Source organism: Amblyomma maculatum, chromosome 11 (assembly GCF_055883805.1).
Source record: "Amblyomma maculatum isolate TAMU_Amacu chromosome 11, ASM5588380v1, whole genome shotgun sequence".
NCBI lineage: Eukaryota > Metazoa > Arthropoda > Arachnida > Ixodida > Ixodidae > Amblyomma > Amblyomma maculatum.
In genome coordinates, this window is record NC_139354.1 from 87028935 (window position 1) to 87050915 (window position 21981).

Consider the following 21981-nt stretch of genomic DNA (forward strand, 5'->3'; position numbering starts at 1 on the left):
TTATCACGCATTTGGCGCTGTGATAGGGCCTGTTGTTTCTTTACTGTCGAAGATAATTAGTGAACGAAGGATTCAATCTGTCATAAGAAATTGAAACAAGCGGTATGTATATGGCCATCAATGCAGACATTTCCTCATTGAGCAACATTAAATTTTCGTCAGCAGAACGATTAGAAAATGAAGGCAAGAATTTTTCCCTCATGAATTTTTTAATAGTATCAGCAATGATAAGGTAAAATTTACTTTACTGTAAGCTCTGATCACCGGTGACGTTCTGTCTCTTGCCTAAAGGGGATTTGAAGGTCTCAATTAAGCAGCACGTGATTGCTGAAACCATCGTGGTGTCTATAGAACACAAAGCTGTGGGAACAAAAGAAATAAAGTCCAATGTATTACAGCCACTAGTAAGCTGGGTTATGAATTGGAATCAAAGAGTCTAGCCTGATAAATTGTGAAGAAACATTGCATGGCGGCTTAAAAAGGGACCAATCTATGTGAGTTAAGTTGAAGTCGCCGAATAAGTACACACTATCAGTAGGGAACAGTTCATTAGCTGCAGTTGTGCTGTTACGAAGACTACTAGCAACTGAATGGCAAATGTTAGGTGGGTGGTAGCAAGCACATATGAAAAATTTATTGGCTGCAGATGTGCAGGCAACCCAAGCAATTTCTATTGGCGAAATCAGATATTAAGTAAAGGACGAAATATTATTTCTAATAACTTTCAGTACCTCATCAGCTTTCTGTCAGTGCGATCACGCTAGTGCATACTGTAACTGTTGTTCTCACGAAGGACTTTCCTATCAGCTATATCAGCATTCACGAAATTGTCGATTAAATGAGAAAGTCTGTTATGAACGAACAGATCTGATCACTTTTAGTCATGAGGCGTCGATTGGTAATATATGAAAGGGTAGTAAACACGCCGTCATAGGCCTGTGAGGATGCTCGTGAGCGCGGTTGATGACAGGTCTTTGTTACCTATTTGAGGTCGTAAGAGATAACGTATTAATTTGTCTGTCTCAGAGTCATAGATGTAACTCGTATTATTTATTCGCGGCTTCTCAGCAAACAATTTGAAAGGGTAATCTTGCAATCCTGCGAACTCAGCCTTTTTCAAGCATGTCACGTGGTACCTTTCAGGAAGTTAGGCTATAACGCTTGCTTTACCTTCAAAACGGTACACATTTTGCATAGTAGGCCTCCATTTATGTTGTATAAGCCGATCTAGCTTATGAGTAAACTTGAAGTTGTTACTAGGTGTTCCGTACAAAGCTTTGTACTGTTATGCTCTAAAAAAAAACCCAGCCGTCTTTTTAAACCGTAAACTTCGAAGCCAAAAACAAGGTCAGATCCTTTCATTCCGTTGTCAGCACCGCCACATTATAGTGAAACGTTTCTTTTTTATTTTGCTTACGGTGTTTAACACCCAAAACGATTTAGGCTATAAGAGGTGCCGCACTGGAGGGCTCTGGCTGCCGAAACTTTGACTACCTGGGGTTCTTTTACATGCACTGGTATCGCACAGCATACGGAAGCCTTGCTCTTCGACCCACTCTGAAAACCCAAGAACAGCATGGTTTCCGCAGAGGTCTTTCTACAGGGGCAGCAGTACACTCAGTAACAGAAAAAGTTAACCGAGCTTTAAATTAAAACAAGGTTACCATAGCCATATTTCTTGGCATTAGCAAAGCATTGGACTCTGTTAAACATAACATTTTATTAGAAAAACTTGAGAAAATTAAAACTTCGTGGATCGGCCAGCAATTGTTTTTTAGCTATCTTACTAATCGCATGCAATTCATACAGATCTCCAACCAAAGATCTGCAATGGGTGAGATAAAAACAGGTGTTTCGCAAGCATCTGTACTTGGCCCTATACTTTTTTCCCTCTTTATTAACAATTTCGCCAGTCACATTGAGCATGGCTGACAGCGCTACTAATTTATTACACCAATCAGAAGGCCATGCCGAATCAGTCGCCAATATTAGACTTCATAGAACAGTAACTGGTTGAGCACTAATAAATTAACACTGATAGTAGAAAAAACAAAATTGATTGGTTTTGCCTCCCGTCACAAGTCAACCCCAGTAACATGCCACGTCCATCTCGATGGAACACTCATTCAATGCGTTAGAAGTCATAATTACTTGCGTAACACCTGAAGAAGCACTAGGCTGGGCACCTCACATAGGAGACCTGTGGAAAACATTAACTACTGGCTGTTATGGACTAATTAAAGAATATAGGTATTTTAACAAGCACACGTTAAGAATTATATATTCCAGCGTTTTTCACAGTCATTGACCATACGATATTGAATCCTGTGGTTTAATTTTTGCATCATACCTAACGAAAGTCAGCATCCTTCAGAAAACTGCTATCAAAATAATATTATCTGCTTCCATCCAACACCGTCCAAACTGTTGTTTAACGAATTAAATATAAAGCTCTTCAACACTGTTCGCGATTACAAAACAGCCATTTTAGTTCACAAAGTAATTAGCACAAACACTCCACATCCATCTTCTACACTCATCGCTTCCAAGCAAGACACTAGGCAGGCACATCATAAGAATTTTAATTTACCCATAGTCAATAAAATATACGGGAGGCGCTCAATATCTTTCATCGGAGCAAAATATTGAATAGCGTTCCATGTAACTGAAACAAACCTCCAAGTTTGAGTCCTAAATAAAAAAGTAGCTTAGCAACGAAGGTCCCGTAGCACATTAAATATTGTTTTTAGTATTGCTCCTGGAATGATTGTTTTATGATTAATAAAGTTGGTAATAGATTCATCACTAGCCATAGCGGCTAAGAATACAGATGACATTTCAGCACCTTCTATACTATGTTCTATGTGCAATAAAACAATATTAAATATTCAAACCCTTCCCGAACTTCCGTTCCAGCGGTGGCATGCCATGATCAAGGGATGATTGGGAATGTTGAGCCAAGTTTAGTGATGAAAAAGTTTAATGTGCTTAAGGAAGGTTGATGCAATGTTGTCACAACCACACAAAAAAGATGCTTTCAAGGAATCAACATATTGTTACAGAGTAGTTCAGTTTAGGATTGCAGAGAGCGGACACGGAAGACAAGGCTTTCAAACAACAGGCATTTCCTGCAGGCACCAGCCGACTCTGCTCGAACGTCGTCTTCTCCAACACTCACGAGATTCTTCTTCTTCCTTCCTTATACGTATATGAGTGCACGCGTCGCCTAATGTAAAAAATATTTTGAAATTCCGATAGGGTCAGAACCAACTAGATAATCGAGCGAAAATCCTAGCTCGAGACATGAAATGTTGCAACTGTACTCAAGAAAGAAAAGCTTTTTAAGCGCAAGGTGATAATTTTGGGCACATTCAGCCGAAAAAAGAGCCTCATCGGAATCATTGCTATGAACAACCTGGCGAATACAGTTGTTATTTCCAATGACCCGGAATTTTTTTTTGGATGCTGAGACAATGTATTTTACAAAGCATCGCTGAAAAAGTAGCCTACATCTTCGCAAAGTGGTTTAGTCTACATCAAACTTCTGGTACAATTCACAGTGATGAAAGCTATAAAGCACCTTTGCATTATGAAACAGCTTTCTCATTTTATTATAAATACCTTTTAAGATGTTAGTGCACCAAGGCATTTTGGGGTAGATTGAATGTTTCTCGTAAGCGCATGCGCATCTGTCAGTTATTGAGCTTTTTTACTGAATAGGTTCAGACTGAAGAACCGAATGACCGGAGTGACATGAGCATCTGGCTGTGCAAGTTGTACTGAAGGAATAATATACGGGTTAGTGTCACGTGGTAGAGTAAACGATAAGGCACCGAAGTTTTTCGGGATGGTGTCAGTCGTAATTTTTCTAAAATTGCCTGTTAGCTGATTGATAATGGTCTATAGTTTAGACGGGTTAGGTGCGCATTTTTGAACTTGTTATCAAAATAGTCATAATGACAATATTTCCTAAATTTGATGGCCTTTATCTGCAACTTTTAACAGCATGCAGTAACAACCAAGCACAGATCTTCAAGGATTACGTAAAAAATCACATCGAATTATTGCACACTTAGGACGGTTGCACATACTCTACCCTCTTACACCTACTTTCACGGAGTCTCGGTGTAGAGGCTAACTTTTTCACATGAAAACGCTGAACAATCTGCTACTTCAACTGTAGAAAACACTTCGGGCTCAAAAATTAAAAGCGTGCAAACAAGTTCAAACAATCCGTATTAGTTCAATTTATTTTGAGCCAGTTTGAATCATTGCGATTAAGTTCAGAGAAAAGAGACCAAATAGCATTCGATGGGCATGCTGAATTTGTTCAGTTACCTATATGGGGCTGTATTTTACCACAATTAAGTGTTACAGTTCTGCCAGAGTAACTTTAATTGTAATCAGCATTATTTTTTGTAACGTGTACACGACAGCTAACCGCACAACCAACCTGCCCTTTGTTCCCGTCAACTCTAGGAGTGACTTAGAAAAATCGGCTAACTCGCTTCAATACTCCGTTCCTCGACTTTGTCGGTCAGCTCACCGTGCAATTCATTCGGCATCAAAATCTGCGCTATGACCTGCTTCGTACTTTTTTATCCGTTATGCACCTTCGACTACCCATGGCGAGACCTGAAATGGTCTTGCTTTTAAACCGATTTCACGTTAAAATATTGAAATCATTTTCAGAGACAGAAGAGAGAGCAATCCTACTTAGGTTGAGAGTAGAACCACAGAAACCTAGGTTGAGATGAGGACAATCATGGCGCAGGAATGCTTCAATCACGGGATATATTTTGTATTTGGGTCGCATTTGGGTGGCTTTCTTTAGAGAGGCATAACAGAAAGAGCAAACCTACCTAAATTGAGAGCAGAACCACCGAAACCTAGGTTACGATGAGGACAATCATGGCGCAGGAATGCGCCATTCACGTGATATATTTTGTATTTGGGTGGCTTTCTTTAGCGCTTAGAAAAGCGATACACGTGAGGCTTTTTGTATCGGAAATAAATAGAATGGGGGTTTTGGAACGTGCTCTCCAACTCTGCAGATTTATTTATTGTCTAAAGGCAATAGTAAGTTAGGAAATTGCCTCATTTGGTAATTAGTTAATTGCAAGACAAAATATATCTGTAGTGCGCCAGATTGCTGGCAGATATATATACAAGCGCTTTCACTGGCCTTCCTCAAATGTTTCATTTTTTAACCATTGGTTAGAGTTAGCTTAGACACCCTGTATAACACCAAACTGGGTCGCATGCGGTAGAAGCGCGCCTTGAGTCCCATATGAGCTAGACTCTCTGGCTGGCGACCCAGTGCACGGGGGTTCGATTAGTCTAAATATTATATGCGATGGGTCGTTACCAACTCGATCAAATCGCTCTACTTCTACGGTCTAAATCATGTAATTTTTTATTTATTTCCTGTTGTGAAGGCACAAATTCTCTACAAAGTGAAATAAGTTGTAATCCAGGACAATTTTTATTCTCATTCCATGTTACGTTTAACCCACGTTTATTTGAAGATTGACGTGAAGTTTAATGTGAGTGTTACGGGAAGTTCAAATTCCTTCGCGACATTAGGAGCCTGATAAGGCATATCAAGACATCGAGATCTCTCACGGTCAGCGCCGTCGACTGCCAAGCCAACTTTTCTATGGCTTCGACCCATTACACTTTTGCGTAATATCTCTTCGAGTTCACGATGTTTACCAAATACAGGAGTGTGTCGTCCTTATCTTCTACGGCTTGCGATAAGGAAAGCGCGCCTGCAATTCGAGCACCTCGCCATATGTGCATCGCAGATATTTCTTGAGTCTCGAAAGGCCAAGGGACTGCAGCGCGAGAACCGCTGGCAGCCAGCGCTCGCAGCAAGATGAAAATAATGGCACGGAAGGCCCTTGTATCCCTCTGCCTTTTCCTTACGACGTCCTCGCTCACGTCTTCAGCGCTTCAACATGGTAAGCTCTGCACCATTGATTTCGTTTCAATTTAGGCGCCGGTTTAGCATGAAATCGATTCTATATAAAAATAAAAACATAAATTGCGCCTAGTAATGAAAACACCTTGAGTTCAGAGGAACAAAACGCACAGTGGGCATGCCATCAACGCGTTGGAGTCTGTGAAATAACATAGACACGAAGAAAATATTTTGATTTTGGGGCAATTACTGAGATAAGGGAATGGTGGCAGGAGTTTAGTTTTTCAAGATAGAAGCCAGGTAGCGTGCAAAATCAGGGACTAAATAAGTTAAGAGCCTGTCTCCTCCGCATTGTGCGTGTAGGAAGAGCTTGAAGAAAAAAGCTGGCAGAAACAACGTGCGGAAATATGTGAAAGTTTCCAGAAGTTTTGATATAAATTAAGAATCCGCTGCTTCCTTCGCAAACATGATGAAAAGGTTCATATTAATATACCATTAAAGCAAATTTTCAGGTCGAACGTTGGCTTTTTCAATGCCGTTTTTAATTTTGCCAGGTCTGAACACAAGTAACAACTATTCATATTTGTCATTTCATGCATAAACTATAGATGTTCACATAGTTCGCGTTTGTCTGGGTGAAATCTGTTATGACTGCGGACGACGCTTGCCTTAGCAGCATATTAGTAATCGTCCATCCTGTGAATATGATTTACTTATTTAGTAGAGTTCCACATCTGTTCTTGTGCAACATCCGGAATGCTGTTTTAGGTAAATATGAAAAACTAAAACGAATGAAAAAACAAAAACTGCTAATAATAAAGTGCGCGATATTTCAAACGAGCAAAGACTACTGAACGAATTACACCTCTGACTGCGTGGCCTAAACTATTCCTATGACTAGGATCATACTCAGTCTGACAGCCGTCTTTATCATTTATCTCATAATTTGGTAGAACGGTGTTCAAACAAATTTTTATTGCTGCCCGGTTTGCAGGACGGAAGCATTCCCACAGTTTGTATCGGGTCTTGCAATCTCTTTTTTGTATGATGTGCTTTGACAAATAAGAGACATCATCACTTGAAGATGAAATTACTCCCTCATGTGATAACACCACCCTTGGAATACATTTTTGTACCAACCTTCTTTACAGGTCGAAAGTGGTCTCAAGGTATTGTATACCTGCAACTATCTTTACCGCAGGCATTGTTTGAGAAAAAGCGCGATCTTTACCTGAGGAACTTAACTCCGCCGCTTTAAAACGCCGGTGTCTGAGTAACAATTTGCGATTTTCAATGCAGGGGATGTTTCTGAAAACGGTTTTTGCAAAAGCAGCCTCCATAGGTGCTTCAAGGTAACGAGGAGATTGACGCTTCACAATATTAGAGTATGGAGCAGACATCCTAAAATAAGAAAACTGCGTGACGGGTTTGCTCGAAACAGCGACAATGCCGAACACACGCACATAATCTAACATTCATATTTTTATGAGCATACCACACGGTATACTCAGACACTTTTAGCGTAGCGAATTAAAAAGTCCTTGCTTCGGTAGTACATAACTCATCAAACCAAGAACTGTGCACTTGATGTATAGCTGTAGTTATAACGCCATGCCTTCAATCTTTTGGCGCTATGTTTATACACTGATTACAACCAGGGTGGTTTACCCGGCCCTACGGGGCTGGGACTGGTAGGTCACCACCGCTTGCGGCGGGAGCTAGCCTACCACCATATATTTATCGGTTGTAGGCCGTCCTTGCACCCGCTACCGTTTCTGTGGTAGACGACGGCTTTTGCGACGCCCATCTTTCTCCCACCCTTTTTTTTCTTTTCTATTTTCTCTTCAGCCCGCACGAGGCAGCGGAGGTGGCTCAGGTACGGAGCCAGTAGCAGGCCCGTGCATTTTCTTTTCCTTCTTCCTTCAGTCGCAACAACTAATTACAACCTCCTGAATCAATAAATAAATAATTGGTTCACAGGAAGAGAAAGCCGTCATATCTGTCACACTTCTTTCTGTGGATACCTGGTAGTATTTAAAGGGGAAAGAGAAACCGTTATTACTATATCGAACTCCCAACAGTCAGAAGCTAAGGGCATGGGTCCCACATATACAGTGCCAAACGCCTCAACACGCACAGCTGATCCGCTCGGCTTTTGTTCCGAGCTGCTATGTGGACAGCCGACAATGAAACATATTTACTTTCTCCGAGTTTACTCTAGGTCGATAAGTCCTTTTTTCTTCTCCAGCTCTAATGGGAGCATACTACAGGCCGAGCATTTATTAGGAATGCAGGACCTATGTCAATATTGGTGGACCTGGTCTGGCCTATATGGTCTCGGACACATTACGTCCGTGCGCACAGCCCATGGTGATGAGTCAACGACCAAGCCACAAAAACACTTTCACGTTCGTTCCTATGCTACCTAAAGGCACAGGAGGAAATGAAAGTCTCTGAAATGACTCAAGACGTAAGGCGGTGACAAGGTGGGCGAGCGGCGGAAATGAGGACATGATAGAGGAATAGATCGAGCTAAGAGACATAAAGATACGAGAAGGACCGAAAGCAAACACAAGACATCTCCTCGTAACGGAAACTTGAAAGAGCAAGAAATGGGCACGTTCTGGACTTGCAATAATCAAGATAAGCGATATTCCGTTATCGCCACGACGTGGATTCCTAAGGACTGACAACATAGTAGAAATTGGCAGAGGTTCAACTCCATGGAAGATAGTCCAATAAGGTGGCCGAAGTTACCACACATACAGGAACAGCTTGAACTTGGTGAGAGGCCTCCTGCAACAAGAGGTGTAGTGGAACTCATATTAGGTTTAAAAATGATAAAATGGTTGTCCCCCGGCAAGGTTTTTACCCCTGTTCCACGATGTTTTGTCCGCTTCGAACCCAATAATAATCGATCTCAGATAATATCATAAGACTCTGACCATATTGCGCACTGGCACGTTGTTTTATTTTGAAATAGGCGCTAATGCCCTAGGCAATAAAAAGTGAAGTTCCAAGGGGTATAACGTGTTTACGGCTCCCATCTGCTGGGTCTGTAGTGGCCTGAACCCTAAGCATCTTGATTTGTCGCCATCCTTTTGCGAACAAACCAGGAGCCGAAACTGAATTCGCTGGGAGCCGCCAGTGGCGCTGGTTTGCCTCTCATTTATTCAAGCCATGACGTCCACTGTACTGTACTTGCGTTGGACAGCTTGCGGCTCAACTGTACATGAGCAGGCGGCGGCTCTCTTCAAAAAACTTCAAAAGGAAAAATATTACCGAGTGAGAAAATGTGATCAAAGTTCCCCTGCGTTTACACCGCTTATTCTGAACTTATGTACTGAACTGGTAGCGACTACTCCGGACGTGGAGCACCTCTAGACTCCCAGTTTCTCTGTTGTTGTGGCTGTAGGAAGAAGAAAAAGAAAATGCACGGGTGTAGGAGCAACCACAATGCGTAAATTATGTTGCTAGAGGCTTACAGGGCATAGCTGTGAACCAATCAAATATTTCTTTGCTGGTTTTCAACAGCCACCAGCATGAAGCCTTGTTACTGTGATTGTGGCGCCCGGACCTATCTTGTTCGTGCTCCGTATTGCGAAACGCGCATTTTATCGCTTGCTTTGTAGAGCAAGTTGTGCCGAGATTAGTCTGTAATGATTTCAGGTAAATCTCCGACGCTGGATTGCTCAGATCATTTGCTGGCGCATGTCATACATAGTTGTATAAGGAATCTTATAAAAATAATCTTTACTGAGGATCGTTGATAAGCAACCTGGGTGATTTTCTGCTGACAGCCTCGTAGCAGCCGCAGCACCGGTTTGAGACAACTCATCCGATCTTGTACTATAGCTCCGCTGTGACTGCGTGCCAGAATCACACCTTCCGTTTACTGTGAGATAGTTTTTGTCCCAATTGAAATTATAGCAAGGCAGTTCCAAGAATAGGTAATTGACTATTTCTAAAATGCCGTCACTTGCAGCTTCGATGCTAAAGCGTTTAGGCCTAGCGACGACTAGGGCGGAGCGCACGGCTAGAGCGCCGTCATCCACTGCTCTCGTGGGCAGCACCGTTGCTGTAAGCTCGCAGCATCCTGTGTGGCATGCGTTGCTATTTTGTCAACAGTATCAATAAAAAAATAAATAAAAGGAACATATCCGTGACTGCGTTCTGCTTGTGAAGGACGATATTTTATTTACTAGGATTTAGGTGTGAAATATTTAGATTCTTTTGATAACTATATGATTCTGAGTCTTGTGTTTGCCAGATTAGTTTACATATCTTTTCTGATGATAGATACAATTCTCTCTTAAAAAACAGTTTCATTATTGAATGTTGGATGAATATTCCATCTAATCAGGAATTATTGCCTCATTCATCTGCACCTTCGTTTCCTATTGTTCCTTGATGAGTGTAAACGTAGATAAGAAAGATTCTGTAAGCAGTGTCGTCAATCATAACTTTATATTTACATCGCACTGAAGTATAATGAATGGTAGCATGAAAATACTGGCTTCAAGAAGAATGTCATTTTAAGGAATTTCGCTAAACCTGTCTTGGATAATAATGGATTTTTTTTTTCTTTTGTACACCTAGTGTTTATGTATTTTATTTGAATAGTTATACTTTTATCGGGTTGTTTTCGCCCCTCACAAATTCTCTCAAGTTTTCAGTAGCAGCGCGTGTTTAATTTTTAGATTTGATTTTCCTATTCCTTTGTGCCTTTTTTGAATTGAATGGTAAAAGTTCATGTTGATATTGTTTATTAATGAGCTATGAATTCTCATCGTCTACAATAATTCCGTATGTATGATATAATATTCAAGATTATAGCAGTGTAGATTTGTAGCTTGCCGTGCAGAGGGCTCCGGGACTAGTCAAGCTATTTTGTTTACATCATTTTGAGAAGGAGCTTTTTGTCTCACCTAAAAAAACATTCTTAACTGAAGAAAAATTTGGTAGACACTCTGGACCGCATTGTATGCGCATATGTATTTTAAATGTATTAGTGTTTTTCGCGGAAACAAAATGTGTCAGCAACGACAGGGCACTGAGCGCCACTCTTTTCGCAATTATGGCTTCATTCTAGAGGTTCTTTAAGCCGTTGCTAAGCCTCTTCAGAGTCAATCTGTCTGCACGGCTTAAGCCATGCAGCCTTATTTGTAGATGATTAGGTATATTGCGCACGCATAGCTGCCTTGAGACGACTGACAAGGCAAATGGATTGGGCGATCCCTCCCCAACCACCTCTCTTACATTATGGACGACATGCGGTGCTCTGCTTTCAGGAAACTAGACTGCTAGACTGCTTTTATGTTTCTGCAAATAAGGAAGCGCTATTTTCTTTAAAATTAATACTCAATAATCCTGGGAACGGGAGAGTGAAATACCCGTTTTCTAAAAAGACGCATCCAATTTTGTAAATTTGCTAAATGCTAACTATCCGCCAAGCAACTCAAATTTCCCATCGCTTTCATGTTTAGGATTTAAAGGACAGGCTTCACACAAATACATGTAGGCAAATGAATTGCTGCAGGAACAACGGAGGTAATGCACTATAAACACTGGGCGTTATGAGGGCGATGCGATATTCTGTGTGTTTATATCAATTCTGCATGAATGGTAGTTGATGAATACGATGTTGTGCAATGCACAGCGCGATAGAGCGGCAGTTGAGCACGTGCATTCACGGGATGCAGCGATAGCTATAAGGTACCGCACTCACCACCAGAACTCCATGGGTTCAAATCGGCTCTAGCGGAGTTCGTTTTTCAGGGAAGTTGAAAGGTCGAGGCTTGCTAGGTATCTTTTAAGTTTCCCCCTTAGCCTGTTGTGTAGTCCACTCGTGCTGAAACCCCGCGCTCTTAGCACAGGCCTCAATAGCGCACTCAATAAGCGGCGCCTGTGATGCTCATCGCTGCTCGATCTAGCTCACGCGTCGGCACATTCAAAAACGTCAAACCTTAAAGGCCCATGTAAAGCTATTTACTAAAATATAAAAAGGCACACCAGCAGAAAGTATCCCAGTAATCAGCTATAAAGCGCAACAATCTTTAAGCCAGTTTTATTAGCACCAAACATATGGGCTATAGAAAATGCTGCTCTTCATCTTCCACCTAACTCAACCCATGCCGGCGCTAAGAAAATTGGAAGACAATCAGTCACGACGGCACCCCACCACGCCCTCTCCCACCCGCGGTACTTGAAGATGTCCTCACTGACGTCAATGATGAGGTTTGTGGGTGGAGATGCGTCGCCCTCAACGGTTGTGAGCTGTCGCGAGCAGACCATTTTTAAAATTATTTGCAAGGTATCGGCTCCACGCAAGGCTTTCAAATTGCGCGCGAGCATTCACAAAGACCTCCTCTATGAACTGCTTGCCTTATAATGTTATTGCAAGTATTATTTCAGGGGCCTTTATGTGAACTTCTCTTTGAATTATAAATAAAGTTATAAAGTTATAAATTTATAAATTTACTTATAAAGTTATAAATTTTAAACGTTTATTGTTGCCCATACTGTGGTCAATGGGAATGCTTTGAAATCAAGGACGGTGCACTTGTACTCAATTTAGCGCACATCCTCACCGTGAGCTGGCAGCTTTCCTCTAAAAAAACCACATCGTTTTGGCTTACATTCAGTGTTTATCGGCACGTTACGCCTGACCAGCGTATATTTGTCACGGTCAAACATAAGTCGGCTAGAAAGAAAAAAATCTATATGACAGAGTACTCATGAAGTACTCACCTATGGCGCTCAAACGTGGAGGCTAACCAACAGAGTTCTACTTAAGTTGAGGACAACCCAGAGGGCTATGGAACGAAAAATGGTAGGGGTAACATTAAGTGATAGGAAGCGTGCAGAGTGGGTCAGAGAAATAACTCAAGTTACCGACATTCTAGTGTAAATTAAGAAGAAGAAATGGACATGGGCAGGACAAGTGGTGCGAAGAGAGGATAATCGATGGTCGCTTAGGGTAACAAACTGAATTCCAAGGGAAGGAAAGCGTAGCAGGGGGCGGCAGAATGTTATGTGGGCGGATGAGATTAAGAAGTTCGCAGGGGTCAAGTGGATGCAGCTAGCACACAACCGGGTTAAGTGGAGAAATATGGGAGAGGCCTTCGCCCTGCAGTGGGTATAGTCAGGCTGATGATGATGATGATGACTCATGAAGTGTCATATTATTTCAAACACTGCCTACGCTTTCATTCACAGACAATTTTGGTTCTACCCAGAGCCTCCTGATCCTATTGACCTCCGCCTTCAAGCCGTACAGCCTCACAACTTTACCGTAACGTGGACGCGCCCGAAAGGAAGATTCGACATCTACCGGATAGAAATGGTCCAGGAAAGTAAGAGTGCCGGTGACTCTGCACTCTTCTCTATGGAGTCCTGCGCCAATGGTGCTGTGCTTCCTGCCAACCGGATGCAAGTTACCTGCCGTACGTTTAATGCCTGCACGAAAGTGACCTTCACCCTCCACACTGTTATAAGAGGTCCACCGGAGCGCAGTTCCAGAGGTGCCACCATCCAAAGCTTCTACATACCAGGAAAAGGTAGTGAATACTATGAAATATTATCGCAACTCGAGGTATGCAAAAAGGAGCGGCAGTTCACTTTGTGGGTTTGCACTGATGTTGCGAGATATTTCCATCAAGGTCTGACTACTTGTTTGCACATCCATATCTTCCATCCGAGTGGCGCTTAGCCAGGGCAGGATGATAAAGACAACAATATCTCTGCATGTTTGCTTGGCTCGGACTTCTCGCTTATCGTATCCATGTTTGCACAGCCGATAAAGAATACCTATTGATAGGCAGAGGAATGCAAAGACAAACGCCAAGGCTATCTCAGCGCAGATGACTCAATCCATTGCAATCGATGAAAACGCCGTGTTCCTTTTTTGTACAGAAAGCGGCTTCGAACATTGCTGTCATGGCTAAAATTCACCCGTACGCAAAATGCACCAAACTATGAGTACACGACGCAGACACCGGCTTCTAAGAACGGTTTTGAGTTTATTTTGTTTTTCAATACAAGGGTAATCGCGCGTTCAAACTGAATTCCGGAGTACTTTGCAACTTTTATTCAGAAGTCATTCCGCACTAATGAAAATAAGTATTCATATTTTGATCATAGGCAATAAATAAATTGTGTTTGAAAGGCAGATTGGAAAAGAAACAGACTGGAAGTGTCATAATGCTATATTTATGCCAAGTCATATTTAAAAATGTAGTACAAAAAATGGAAGTATCTTTTATTGTGTGGTATACCCGTCGCATCAGCAGTACATGAAGCTAACACAAGTAAATAATACCAGTCATTGCAAATGTTCCTACAAAACAATTTAAACAATGTGAATTGTAATAGATTAAGCTGGAGGAGAGGAGCATGCTATTTTCAAAATGGTTGTTTAACAATGTTATTAAGAAATACTTGCTTACAAAGTCAATGGAATCCTGTTATACTGAGGACACACTCTCTGAGTTGACGCTGAGTCTACAGTCGGTAAATCAAATGATTTCAGACCCCAGCGTATGCATAAATGCATAAATGTTTAAAGCATAAACTCTTCTTCAATTTCAAACAAACGATTCGCCCGTTTCGTTTTTATTATGCAGAAAGCGTGGTTGGTTTTATTGCTACATGACTGCTCAGTGCCGACGTGACAGTACAAATGCATAAAGCTGTCAATATCCACAGGCCTACTGTGTTTTAAGAGAAACTAAAAACGAGGAAGTCACTGTGTAATAGTTAATGATGGTGAGATAACAGGGGGGCACCACGAATTAAAGCAGAAGTAGTTTTTGCTTGAAACAAGATGTTGCCTCTTTGAAATTCGTAGAAACCTTCTTCTAGTAAAGTTTCTATCCATTATGCAGTCATTTAGAATCATTCTGCTTCCAACATCTGTAGTAATGTGTAGCATAATAAAACGAAACGATCTACTTTGCTGCTGTCCTGCAAACAATACTGCAGCGCAGTTCGTAAGAGAAAAACCGGGGATGCAGCTACAAGCAACAGTATCGAGTGCGTAGCTGCACATCGGTAAAACATGCCCGGATTCTTAATTAGTGCCCAAAGGCGTGTACCGCTGCACAAAATAGCTAAGTTATCTAAGTTGTCTTCCTTCACTAATGTTTCGTGCTATTTCTTTTGTGGGAGTGTTTGGGCTACTATCTTGTATATGTTTGTTCAACATCTACACACCTTTCAGTGCCTACGTCTGAATTATCTTCAATGCACTTCTTTCCCTTTTTGCCACACAACATTTAACGGCCCATGCTTCTTTTATTTCCAGTCCCAGAAACGCCGTCGAAAATCAGTGCTACCATCACGACCAAAGGGAAAGCTTCATCTGTTCGGCTCGATTGGGAACGCACTCCGGAATCTACATCAACGTGTTTCGCAGGTTACTGGGTGAAGATATGCGAATCTTGTGCTCAAGGGGAAGGTGGTCTCTGCTGCTGGAACGAAAAAACTTTGCAGCCGTTCCTGGTCTTCAATATTACAAGTCATGCGAAATATCGAGTGGAAGTTTCATCTGGTGTGCTATACGGACGTTTCGCCATGTGGAGTTTGCCAGCCAGTCTTTAGGCACCGTGCTGTGACATTACCAGCGTCTTTATTTATGCTGTCGGTATTCCTCCTTTATGCTGTTTGGACGACAATATTTATTAAAAGAAATAATGTGCGACATTCCTTCATACCAGAGGCGAATCTCGTACGATGGCGACACTACAAATTTTATGCGTATGGCAAAGTAATGACGGCGAATGTATTCGTCCAATATCTTTCACATCGCCTGTGGCACGTTAGCACCATGATGCGTTGACGATCAGTCGTTATTTTGTTATTTTCATGAACAGATCAAAAAATATTACGATCCTCTATCGGCGCTGGCTACGTCTTTGCAGAAAACTATTGCGGACACAAAACAGGAGAATGCTGCACACGCCTACGTAGTACAAACAGTAATGTCCGACTCATATTTTAACCTAACGGGAAACTATAAACAAAGCACAGTCAAGCACACTATCCCAATAATGGTGGCTGGAGCTTAAGATATCGAACATTCACGATACTATATGAACGAACATGGTGGCTGCTGAGTATAAACAAGAAAGGTAAATATAATTTTTTTTCAGAAACAACGTTAGATCCATACAGTTCTTCCCATGACATAACATTGTCATGGGATCATCATGTAAATACTATAATGCCCAAACTCGCTCAAGTAGTAAGAAACATATATTGCCTAAAAACAATGCTTCCAGCGAAGAGCATTGAACTCATATATAAATCCTTGGTTTTGTCTCATCTGAATTACTGCCATATTGTTTTGGCCCCGACCACCCTAAAAAATCTTCAAAACATTTACCTACTTCAAAAGAAAGTGATAAGATGCGTGTTCATGCTTAATTTCAATCAGAGTACAAGACAGTACTTCGAAGGCGCGGGTGTTATGAGAATTGTTGACATTTATTGTTCCCAATTGCTTTCTAGGTATAAAAAGGAGCACCTTCGTCATATTGAATTTTTAGGGACACTAGCCGGTCTAATTGAAAAAAAAAAAAGCTCTATTCCACAAGACAACACTCCTCACGACAGATTGAAACTCCAAGAACCAACAACGGCTTACAAATGATTGCTTCCCAGCTACCGAAACACGTAAAAAATATTGACCTAATTAGTACACCAATCCGTAATCTTCGGGAGCATTTTCTACGCTTTAAAGACTAGCCTGGCGTATATTTTCTTTTTTTCCATTTTGTTACAATGTGTACATCATACGTTTTTGCAAATATCTTTGTTATTTCGACATCGTTAATTATTATATATTTATTGTTACCGTGATGCCGTTGTCCATGTAGGGGCCAAGGGCTCGTCAAGCACCTCAAGCTTTTTTTTCTGCCTTTTCCATCATTTTGATGAATAAATCTATATTATTATTAGTATTATTTTTTTATTATTATAAATCATGAAAAATCTTACTTTTACGGTAATTGAACACGACGGTATCGCATAGAGCGAGGCTCCGATGAAGAGAGTTAGTAGCTACATTTACTAAAATCAATAACTTATACTTCCCAAGTATTCGGCTGTTCTGAAGGAATTTTATTTCGGCTAATCACTGCTCCTTCTTACAGCGCACAATGCGGCCATGTGCCTAGAAGCTTTCGGAGAATAAAGGTCAAGTCCCTCTTGAAATTAGACAACTATTTTCAAGCCATAAGCAATCGAGTAGAAGACGAAGTATGTTTTCGTCTGCATGCCCAACCGTACATTGAGGGCAGTCTGCGTGGCTACTTCAGTGCTGAAAATGCTTTGCCGAATGCAGGCGGTGAACGGTCATTAGTAACTAAACTTCTAATCAGTGATGAATTAGTAATAAATTGCGATAATGTGTTCATAAAATATCAGTTAGCGGTTGTGTATTTTGTTTAAAACCGCATCTCTTATTTCCACTCATCCTACTCCTATACAGCGTGTTCTTGGCTTCTCGCTGTCTAAGGCGCCCGCTGTGCCATATCACTCGTTGTGTTAAGGGGGTCAGGAAATACAACTGAAGGTACGCACGCCATATGTTCGAGTTCCTATCTCAAACTAGGTTTGAAAATGATTTTTTTTGCGAAGTTTATTCCATCTGGACATAAAAATGCTACGAATGAGGAAGAGTGCGGTCAAATTAATGAATTAAGGTTGGCTGATGCAATGAAGTGGAGGAGTGAACGATGATGTGATTCCTGCGTCCAAGCCGCATATGACTGTGGATTATGGGGGGAGAGGCCAGCTGCCACCAGATGTCGGATTCGCGTTGGCTTCAGCGCTGGACATTCCCACAGCAAGTGGCAAGGGTGGAAGAACGGGCTAGTTGGAAAATCATCTTGGAAATCAAACTAGCGCACTTCAATACAAAGACACAGGAAGAGAAGGACAACACAGCGCTGACTTCAACTGGTTTTTATTAGAGAGTGACACAATATATACGTACGAAAAGTGGGAGTGAAAGAATTGGTAACTGCTGAGTTTGCACGTGGCGCAAAACACCGAACGCAAAGTTAACAGGCGCACGATAACAATATAGGTCAAAGCAAGGCAGAACGGCAGGGCTATAAAAAATAAAGAAGCGAAAAACGGGGAGGCTTGTAGGTAAAAACAGTTAAAGATGGCACGATCCGAAGATACATAAACTAAAATCGAAAAAAGGCCAAAAGGGGCATTAAGAGCGATAAAAGCCAATAGGGGCATTAAGAGCGATAAAACACACAAAACGGGCATTAGGAGCGATAAAAGAATCAAAAGGACAATTAAGAGCATTACAAGACCAAAAGGGCATTAAAAACAGAATACCTAAAACAACCAAGGCCAGGCCGCTAGAGGCTGAGGAGTGTACCCGGAATCTGAACATTAAAACTACTGTGCGTCTGGTTCAGATATTCTAACTCGCGTTTAGTCAGGACTATTGAGGGTGTGCGAACACAATTTTGACCTAGCTTTAGAATGTGAGCGGCTTCAATGATTTCGCGTGTGAACTGATGTGCATTTCTCGCAATGACAGTGCAATTATGAAGGAATGGCTCACAGGGCTGAGAAGGACACTTTAGGCAGTGAACACCTAGGTTTCTTTTCGTAGTATTGTAAACACTGTTTGAGTGTTCCATAAGTCGTTCGTTTAGGCAACGCCCGGTTTGCCCCACATAGGCCTTGCCACAGCTCAGGGCAATCTTATAGACGACACCAACTTGGCAGGGAACGAAAGGTGCCTGGTGCCTAACAGGGCAGGCTGGCTTTCGCACAGCCGGGGCATTGACTCTGCGGCAAAGCTTGGAAAGCTTATCAGGCGCCGAGAACACAACACGGACGCCTGCCTTTTGCCCAATCCGTTTGAGCCTGTGGGAAATAGTATGAAGGTAAGGCACCAAAGCAACCTTGTGTTGATGCTCCGGAGCAGCTCTCGCTTGACCCCTTTTAAGTTTCTGCAAGTGGGAGCCTGCTACTGAGGTCAGCAAATGCTCAGGGTAGCCAGCATTGATCAGCCGCTGAGTTTGCTCATCGATGCTCCGGCCCATAGAGTGTACACAGGACTTCATTAAGGCATTTGTGAAACAAAGGTTCACAATGCCCCTCTTAACAATCTTAGAATGGGCTGAACTGTAGGGCAACAAGGACTTACCCCCTCTCGGCTGGTACTACCAGCACAGGTGGTCATCTGCCCTGGATAGCCTTAAATCAAGCAAGCGTAAAGCTCTTTTATCCGGTACCTCATGGGTCAAAACAAGGGGAGAGAGGCACTGTTCAAAGAAAGAAAGCACTTCTGAAACTGAGCTCTGAAAAGTGCAGTCGTTACTAGCCAAAAGGATTAAGTCATCATCATCATCATCATCAGCCTGATTATACCCACTGCAGGGCGAAGGCCTCACCTTATTTCTCCACTTAACCCGGTTCTGTGCTAGCTGCATCCATTTGACCCCTGCAAACTTCTTAATCTCATCCGCCCACCTAACTTTCTGCCGCCCCCTGCTACGCTTTCCTTCCCTTGGAATCCAGTTTGTTACCCTGGATTCCAAGGGAAGGAAAGCGTAGCAGGAATAAGTAGGATTAAGTAGTCATCGACAAATCTGAAAATCTTCACAGCAGCTGACGAAGATAGCTGCTGTTCTAATAGTCGGTCATGATGAGCGAGATATATATCACTTAATATTGGAGCAATGCAGGAGCCAATGCACACTCCGCTCTTTTGAATAAAAATGCTTTCATCCCATGAAACGAATGTTGAGCTAAGGTAAACTGTCAAAAGTTCCAAGAAGCCGCTCACCGAGATGCCACAAGAATTCTGGAAGGTAACGGATCCGAACGCATCGATACAAATTTCAACACACGAAAGAAGCTTGCCATGTGGAAGTGAATAGTAAAGATCCTTAATATCGACTGAAAAAGGCATTAGAACATCATTGGTGTCTTTTAAGAAGTGAAAAACCTGTCTCGAATCTTTCAGAAGAAAAGGATCATCTACTGTCAGCACTTTGAGTTTTGTTTGGAGGAATAACCCCAGGGATTTCTGCCAAGTGCCTTTCTCGATGAAAATTGCCCGCATTGGACAGTCAACTTTATGCGTCTTCGCAGCGAAAAATACGTCCAAGCTTTTCTTCTCTGCTGCATCTATGCTAGCAACCAGTCGGTCAAGAGTTAGGCGCTTGCAAACTTGCTTAGCGTTTGATTTTACCCTGGAAAGGGAAACCTTATCGCGCCGTATGAAAACAGAAGCTAGAGCTGCAGCTGCCTTTTCGCCGAACAAACCTTTGGGCAGGACAACAAAGCCATCTTCTTTGTCTGCCACCAATAACGAGAGCTGATGTCCTCTTGATGCAGATGATGCAGAAGCCCTATGGCAGTATGAGCTCTGCTGCCTTCGTGCCAACACGCCGAAACAGCACGCAAGCGTCAACAACAAGGTGCACACGCTTGGGAATGTGGTGCTGCCAAACAAAGTGACTCGTGTTCTCAGCCTGGGCCCGAAATGCGCCGTCGAACCCAAGAAGTCACCCCCGGAACTACTCAGCATGGTGAGACAGGTCGCAAAACATGCTCCGGACTCTGAATTTTCTAGCTGTTTTCTGAAGGTGTTCAAGTGTTGTCGCGTTACAAGTTAAGTGACAAAACTAGGCCCTTCAATTATGTCGCTGCATTTTTAAGAGGACATCAGCTCTCGTTATTGGTGGCAGACAAAGAAGATGGCTTTGTTGTCCTGCCCAAAGGTTTGTTCGGTGAAAAGGCATCTGCAGCTCTAGCTTCTGTTTTCATACGGCGCGATAAGGGTTCCCTTTCCAGGGTAAAATCAAACACTAAGCAAGTTTGCAAGCACCTAAATCTTGACCGACTGGTTGCTAACATAGATGGAGCAGACAAGAAAAGCTTGGACGTATTTTTCGCTGCGAAGACGCATAAAGTTGACTGTCCATTGCGGGCAATTGTCACCGAGAAAGGCACTTGGCAGAACTCCCAGGGGTTATTCCTCCAAACAAAACTCAAAGTGCTGACAGTAGATGATCCTTTCCTTCTGAAAGATTCGAGACAGGTTTTTCACTTCTTAAAAGACACCACTGATGTTCTAATGCCTTTTTCAGTCGATATTAAGGATCTTTACTATTCACTTCCACATGACAAGCTTCTTTTGTGTGTTGAAAGTTGTATCGATGCATTCGGATCCGTTACCTCCCAGAATTCTTGTGGCATCTCGGTGAGCGGCTTCTTGGAACTTTTGACAGTTTACCTTAGCTCAACATTCGTTTCATGGGATGAAAGCATTTTTATTCAAAAGAGCGGAGTGTGCATTGGCTCCTGCATTGCTCCAATATTAAGTTATATATATCTCGCCCATCATGACCGACTATTAGAACAGCAGCTATCTTCGTCAGCTGCTGTGAAGATTTTCATATTTGTCGATGACTACTTAATCCTTTTGGCTAGTAACGAATGCACTTTTCAGAGCTCAGTTTCAGAAGTGCTTTCTCTCTTTGAACAGTGCCTCTCTCCCCTTGTTTTGACCCATGAGGTACCGGATAAGGGAGCTTTACGCTTTCTTGATTTAAGGCTATCCAGGGCAGATGACCACCTGTGCTGGTCGTACCAGCCGAGAGGGGGCAAGTCCTTGTTGCCCTACAGTTCAGCCCATTCTAAGATTGTTAAGAGGGGCATTGTGAACCTTTGTTTAAAAAATGCCTTAATGAAGTCCTGTGTACACTCTATGGGCCGGAGCATCGATGAGCAAACTCAGCGGCTGATCAATGCTGGCTACCCTGAGCATTTGCTGACCTCGGTAGCAGGCTCCCACTTGCAGAAGATTAAAAGGGGTCAAGCGAGAGCTGCTCCGGAGCATCAACACAAGGTTGCTTTGGTGCCTTACCTTCATACTATTTCCCACAGGCTCAAACGGATTGGGCAAAAGGCAGGCGTCCGTGTTGTGTTCTCGGCGCCTGATAAGCTTTCCAAGCTTTGCCGCAGAGTCAATGCCCCGGCTGTGCGAAAGCCAGCATGCCCTGTTAGGCACCAGG

General features: G+C 42.4%; 1 protein-coding gene across 1 annotated transcript; it reads left to right on the forward strand.

Moving 5' to 3' along the window:
- The first annotated feature begins 5826 nt into the window (after positions 1-5826).
- LOC146174322 (uncharacterized) lies at positions 5827-16413 on the forward strand. Its single transcript, XM_084584290.1, has 3 exons — positions 5827-5963; positions 13142-13482; positions 15228-16413. The coding sequence occupies exons 2-3, from the start codon at positions 13266-13268 to the stop codon at positions 15521-15523; spliced, it is 513 nt and encodes a 170-aa protein (XP_084440416.1). The 5' UTR covers positions 5827-5963; positions 13142-13265; the 3' UTR covers positions 15524-16413.
- The last annotated feature ends 5568 nt before the right edge of the window (positions 16414-21981 follow it).